This window comes from Antrostomus carolinensis, unplaced genomic scaffold, assembly GCF_000700745.2.
Source record: "Antrostomus carolinensis isolate BGI_N321 unplaced genomic scaffold, ASM70074v2 scaffold5196, whole genome shotgun sequence".
NCBI classification, from domain to species: Eukaryota; Metazoa; Chordata; class Aves; order Caprimulgiformes; family Caprimulgidae; genus Antrostomus; species Antrostomus carolinensis.
In genome coordinates this window covers 25,231-32,124 of record NW_010321174.1, presented here as the reverse complement: position 1 = coordinate 32,124, position 6,894 = coordinate 25,231, and the positions used below count along the sequence as shown (strand labels likewise).

The 6,894-nt window shown below is 46.4% G+C and overlaps 1 protein-coding gene across 1 annotated transcript in view; it reads right to left on the bottom strand.

Moving 5' to 3' along the window:
- Positions 1 to 244: 244 nt before the first annotated feature.
- Positions 245 to 6,894, bottom strand: part of LOC104526393 (collagen alpha-1(VII) chain-like) — a gene marked incomplete at both ends in the record, with an annotated part of 31,466 nt that continues 24,816 nt past the window's right edge. The window contains 7 exons of the mRNA XM_029085416.1: positions 245 to 280; positions 1,143 to 1,214; positions 3,022 to 3,075; positions 3,243 to 3,269; positions 3,951 to 4,037; positions 4,156 to 4,224; positions 4,967 to 5,011. Of these exons, the coding sequence (XP_028941249.1) occupies positions 245 to 280; positions 1,143 to 1,214; positions 3,022 to 3,075; positions 3,243 to 3,269; positions 3,951 to 4,037; positions 4,156 to 4,224; positions 4,967 to 5,011 (390 nt within the window). The remainder of the gene's footprint in view (positions 281 to 1,142; positions 1,215 to 3,021; positions 3,076 to 3,242; positions 3,270 to 3,950; positions 4,038 to 4,155; positions 4,225 to 4,966; positions 5,012 to 6,894) is intronic.

Sequence of the window (6,894 nt, the reverse complement as noted above, 5' to 3'; positions counted from 1 at the left end):
AAATCTTCATCCCCATCTTCTTAGAGGACCCTTATTAAAATATCACATCTTGCTACCAGTCCAGGTCTCTGCAGCAATGACTTCCACAGGCCAGTGACTGCTGATGTGTAAATTTCTTACTCTTCATTGCTTTTGAGTGAGGAACCAACATTCCCACAGCTGCTGCTGATGGTTAGAGTTAGATGTTTTCTTTGGCACCTGAGTACCAGGCACAAGGACTCAGGTTCAGTTTTTCAGTACTCACCTTTGGTCCTGGTACTCCTGGAGGTCCCATCATCCCCTGAAAAAAAAACCAAAACAAAAACAACAGAAGAAACAGTGAAAGCTCAGACTTTAAACCCTAATGTCTTCCATTCTCCAACCCTTTGCATTTGTAACCACAGGATGACCTCTCCAAGGAAAACCTAGAAAAGAGGTCTTGGAGGAGATTTTAGAGACACTGAGTTTTCCAAGGGGTCTTTAGCTGCAAATCTCACTGTAAAAATGTCAACCCATCTGCTCTTCAAGAAACAGTGAAAGCTCAGACTTTAAACCCTTATGTCTTCCATTCTCCAACCATTACTCCAAGGTAAGAACAGCACTGCACTCAAGAAAGTCCCCAAAATTGCAGAGCATGATCTTGCCTACCCAGATATCCACTTCTGAGCTCTGCTCTTAGCCATTCTGCAAAGCAGGAGGGGAAAAAAATTGCTCTGTAATCATTCAGCTAAGACATATGTCCAGCCAGCAACCTTCAGGCAAGGTGCAAACATTGACTTGGAGGAGAGAATTAAGAACAGGCATCTATGTGTGTTTTAATTGACCATTCGAAGCAGGGTGGGAGGTTCAGTGAAGCAATCCCAACCAGGGCTTGGGCTGTGTTTAGGAGAAAACACTGCTCCTGACAGCAGGAACTGCAGAGATCTTCCACTGAGTGGAAACACGAGGACTGTGAGGAAAACAAGGGCTCGGATGGAGATGGAGTATCTATTCTACCATGCACAACTCCAACCTGTACAAGTAGGGAGTGGAGGGGAACGGAGGAAAATCTCAATGTGCCTCCACTTTATTTGCACTGTCTACCCTGCTATTACTTTGTCTCAGCTATTCTCAGCTCACCCTTGGACTGATAGATCCTGCAAGCATCTGATATGAGTAAAGACCTTTTCTCCCCTTGGTCCAGGCAGTCCAGAAACACCATCTAGCCCTACAGTGCCTGGCAAGCCAGGTTTCCCCTGGAAAGGAAGATATATCATCAACTCTTTCTTCTAAACTATTTGTTAACAATCATACTAAAGAAAAGGTCTGTTTTTAAGTCTGCATCCCTCCTCCCTGGAAGTGTTCAAGGTCAGGTTGGATGAGGCTTTGAGCAACGTGGTCTAGTGGAAGGTGTCCCTGCTGATGACAGGGGGGTTGGAACTGGGTGATCTTTAAGGTCCCTTCCAACCCAAGCCATTCTATGATTCTGTGATAAGCAGAGAAATTTATATCCTGATGTGCCCAGTTCCTTTGCAGCTGAGGATTTCTAGAGGTGTTTATGTATTCCCAAATTTCCCTTTTCCTCACAAATAAACTATGGATCACTGACTTTACTCAGTGAAGAAAAATAAAGATGCATTTGCTTGTTACATGAGAAGGTAGAGGCTGAGTACCCATCTTGATTTGGCAGTGGCTGCCTTCTCCAGTGGCTCTTCATGGATGTGTTACTGTAAGTGTGACCATAATAATGCTGTTGGTGTAGAAATGGTGAAGATTGACATATGGAAATGGCTGGTCTATGGAATATAGCTCTGCAGGATTGCAAAGGTGACAAAAAAGCACCTATATATAATGATGGACAGTACGAGGCACCTTGGGAAGGATGCAAGAACAGGACATATGCTTAGTCGCTGAATAATCTTTCAGGTTTGAGTCATTTGTAATGCAGAGACTTCCCAAACCAAACATGGTTTCTTTTCTACCTAGTAGTCCTACACAAACTTTTTTTCTTCTCTTATCTTCCCTTGAACTCAAACTTCCTACACCCCAGACATTGTGGGACTTCTGTGAAGAACAACTTCTTTTTGTTTGTCTCAAAACTGCTGCCAGCTCAGTCCTTTTGCTGTGCCACACTTTTGATCCACCTTCTTGTCTTTCTCTGGATCACAGAATCACAGAATGTTGGGGACTGGAAGGGACCTCGAAAGATCATCCAGTCCAACCCCCCTGCCGGAACAGGAACCTAAATGAGATCACACAGGAAGGTGTCCAAGTGGGTCTTGAATGTCTCCAGAGAAGGAGACTCCACACCCTCCCTGGGCAGCTTGTCCCAGGGCTCTGTCACCCTCACTGGGAAGAAGTTTCTTCTCAAGTTTAAGCAGAACCTCCTGTGTTCCAGCTCAAACCCATTGCCCCTTGTCCTACCATTGGGTATCACTGAGAAGAGCCTGGCTCCATCCTCCTGACATTTGCCCTTAACATATTTATGGACACAATATTCCAGATGTGGCCTCACAGTTCTTCTCCATCAAGGGGTGGGATGTTTGAAGGAGCAGGGTTACACACAGCTGCTCCATGGGTGGTGGAAACAGTGGGGGCTCACGGGTGAATCACTGTCACTCTAGAGTAGCCTTCATCAGGCTACATTTGTTATCATCTGCCAACATGATTGACTACACCACAGAGTTTATCATGGTGAGCACAGTGATGGATGCACTTCTCACAGGTTTGCTCTGTGCCATGAGGAAGAGCATGTCCTTGCTTTTGGCAAAACAAAAGGCTGTCATCTTACTGGGTTTCTAACACTTCCCTTTGGTCAATTCCTGAGTGATGGGTCAACAGGATGAAGCTGATGAGGTATGAAATGCTTAATTGGCCTTGCTTAATCTGCCAGCCCTCATCAGCAGAGTGAAGCATCCTAAAGTGGCAACTGATGAGAACTGGCAGTAGATATTGTCCCTCTACACCCACCCGAGGTGACAGCGAGCAGCCTGAGGCCATCAGCCCTTTCCCACAGTGGCTGGCAGCTCTTCCTTACCCACTGGCCATTGGTGGACCACTCACCGGCTCTCCCATGCCTCCTCTGTCACCCTTGAGGCCGTTCCTCCCACGAGGGCCCTGCATGAAGCACAGGACAGTCTTACTGTGTGTCCCAGCAGTACTTTTGGGTCTTGATGGACATATGGTAAGTACGGAATCCAGAGCCTATTGGGCAGCTTAGAAATAGTTTAAAAAAAAAGGTTTCTCATCACATGCAAAAGTGAAAGCCCATCTGAGGTATTTACCCTGATACCTGCATCCCCTGGTTCACCCTGAAACACAAAAGACAAGGAGAATTACCATGAGGTGGTAATTTAGAGAGGGGGTTCTCCCTAAACTTAGTCCCAGCAAAAAGTTCCTGCAGGCTGACAACCCCAAAGACTAAAGCTCCCACTCCCAAGAGAAGACAGAGCTTTAGTAGAGGTATCTGTTATCTTACATGCTCCAGACACCTCAACCTGTAAAATCTGATGACAATCCTCCCTTAGGGTAAAGGAGAGGAGTTTAGGTCTCTTGATCTCTATGGAGAACTTTTGACCCACCCTGAGTGCAAAGAGACATTTGGTGACAACCATCAGACCAGTTTTGGCTGTGCACAGGACAAGTGATCCTGGGTATTTCACTCTAGCCACCAAACAACCTTCCTAGGGACCTGGAACTGGAAAAGTCTTAGTGACCACTGAAACTAGTCCCATGTCAGACAATGCTGACCATAACCTTTACAAGCTCCATCATCAATTCCCACTGTGTTGAACAGCAGGGCCCCGATGATGAGAACGTTTTGCAGAGTTCCTCCTTTTATGCCTCAATGGGAAAATCCCATGATGGAGAGAAGAAATGTGTGTTTTGAGGGCCCTTGAATGAACAGAGTATCCAGGGACCCTGGACTAGGCTGGGTCTCCTCTTTCTGTGGTACAACATCACAGAACCATGCTTCAAATAACCATGCTCACCTTGATGGAGATCCCTGGTGGCCCCTGTGGCCCTGGTAAACCTGGTAGTCCTGCTACCCCAGGAACCCCTGGCTGCCCTTTCTGTCCCTGCAACAACAAAAACCAGGACAGGGATGGAGATGGGGTTTCTCTCCCAGCTCCTTTCACTTCTCTGCCAGCCCTTGAAAGGCTGAAGGGTCCACCACATCTTGGGTATGATACTCACAGGGGGACCAGGCTGCCCATTTCGTCCTGGAATCACCTCCACTCCTCCAAGGACATAGCCTGGTTCACCCTGCACACAAGAGGAGGAACATGTGCTGAGCTTTGTAGGAAGGTCCAGGTGCAATCAGGCAGTTTCTTAATTTAAGGGTAATTTAATGAACAGAGTAAATGTCTTTAAAACAAAACAGTCCCTCCCTATGCTGCAAACCCAAACTACCTGCTTGCAGCAACTCTTTTGCAGAGGTTCCAGAAACCACATGGCCATGACATGAGCTCTCCTTGCTGGCATAGCAGAAAATTAATCCCAAGGGGGAAAAATGTAGGTTGGCTTTCAGCACGATCTACACCCTGATCTGTAGCCATACAAGACAGGTCAGGTGGATGCAAGGAAGAAGAAGGAATGCACATTGGGAGATGGGTGAAGGACAGGACAACTGCTCCTGGGATCTACCCACAACTGATCGTGAAGCTTTACATTTTTTGTGTCCTAAATGTTTGCAAACAGGCTTGTTCATAGTGGAAACTCAGAAAGGCAGAATGATCCAACCAAGGAATACTTCCTTCTGCAAATAACCAACTGAAATATGCCAAGAGCCTGTGATAAACACTGAGCACTTTTGTCCATAAAGACATTAGATTCCTCCTAGCAAAGCTGAAGGACAACTCTCCAAGCTGAAGACTAGAAGTGTAGGGCTAGTTACATACAGCACAAAAGTTCATACTCACCAAAGGTCACTGTACAAATGCTTAGAAAGTAGAGATCAGAGCACTACAATAGCTTTTGCCCAATGAAACCCAGGAATGAAACTCACTCTGTCTCCTTTTGGTCCCACTGGTCCAGGATAGCCAGGAGATCCCTGGAATTAAAAAGAAATCCTGCAGCATTAAAGCACCCACAAGACCATCACTGTGGGATGTTTAAGTCATAGACCTGTCTTTAATAAAATTTCATTCACTTTCAAAGTGGTCATGAAAATAGGTTCCTAGAAGTGGATTTGTAGTCCCAATATTGATGAGAAATATGTATGTGTCACCCATGGGTGTGTTATATGTCCCTCTCTAGTGATGGGTGGATGAACACCTGATGTAGTGACAGTGTAGTACATCTCAAGCACCATGGGAAGCTGTCAGGAATGAGGAGTTGTTGCTTATTTAACTCATCAGGAGAAGGTAAATGAGTCAGAAGGGACATTCAGTGGCTGTAGTGGTTCGTGTTGGACCCCTGTGATCCATGTGAACCACGGCTCACAAACATCACAACCTTGTTATAAGTGTTACCTCATCACACACACTGGCACTTCAATCCAGATGCCCAAACATGGGTGTCCTGGGATATCTGAGATATCCCCAGGTACCCAAGGCACAGGGCTGGCAGATATGATACAGGATTTATAGGAGACCTGTGTCCTTCTGAAGCATCAGCTGGTGAAGGGGTGGGATAATAGGGCATCTCAAATGACATGAGAAGACTCAAAGCAAATGATCTGAGCCCAAAATATGGAGTTAAGTTCAAGATGGTGCCACTGAGATGTTGTTTCTGTACAAGAGCTGGCTGTTTAACCCCATTGAAGCCAACAGAGGTCAGGGGTTCACTTCCATTACACACACACTGGTGTCTTGTGCCATTCGTGATGTTCTCTGATATCTGCCTGGCCTCCAGCTCTCACTTCAGAACCGTCCATCAAGTCCCATATTTTATCAGCCCTTTTCCTTGCCTTGGAAATCATAGGGCATCTCAAATGACCTAGGAAACCTGGTACAGCCCCTTATCAATATAGCCCTTGGAGCCAAGGGTGATTTAGCTGGTCAAACACAGATGTCTAACCTTGGTAAAAGCAGAGGAGGCACATGTGTGTCTACTGATCTAGCGTGCAAAGCTGTGCCATCACCAATGACATCAACAGCATGAAGCAATAAGTGCAGCAAAACAAGAGCACATGAGCTTTGGGTGGTCTAGCTAGATGTGTCTTCCAAGCAATGTGATGAACGTTTGCATCAATGATTTGTGTATGGGAAGTTTGTGAGCAAATGATGCTGCTGGTGATTACGCTGTAGGACTGATATATCATGGAATAGAATCATAGACTCATTTTGGTTGGAAAAGACCTTTAAGATCATCAAGTCCAACTGTTAACCTAGCACTGCCAAGTCCACCACTAAACCATGTCCCTAAGCACCACATCTATGTCTTTTAATTCCCTCCAGGGATGGTGACTCAACCACTTTCCTGGGAAGTCTCTTCCAGTGATTGACAACCCTTTCAGTGAAGAATTTTTCCCTAATATCCAATCTAAATCTAAATCTCCTCTGGTGCCACTTGAGGACATTTCCTCTCATCTTGGCACTTGTTCCTTGGGAGAAAACACTGACCCCCCACCTCTCTCCACCCTCCTTTCAGGGACTTGGACAGAGCCAGAAGGTCTCTCCTCAGCCTCTTTTTCTCCAGCCTCAACACCCCCAGTTCCCTCAGCCACAAGGGAACTCAGCACACTTGTGCTCCAGACCCTTCCCCAGCTCCGTTGCCCTTCTCTGGACACGCTCCAGCACCTCCATGTCCTTCTTGGACTCAGGGGCCCAACACTGAACCCAGCACTCCAGCTGCGGCCTCACCAGTGCCCAGTCCAGGGGTAAGAAAACTTCCCTGGTCCTACTGCCTATACTAGTGCTGATCCAAGTCACAGAATCACAGAATCACAGAATGTTGGGGATTGGAAGGGACCTCGAAGGATCATCCAGTCCA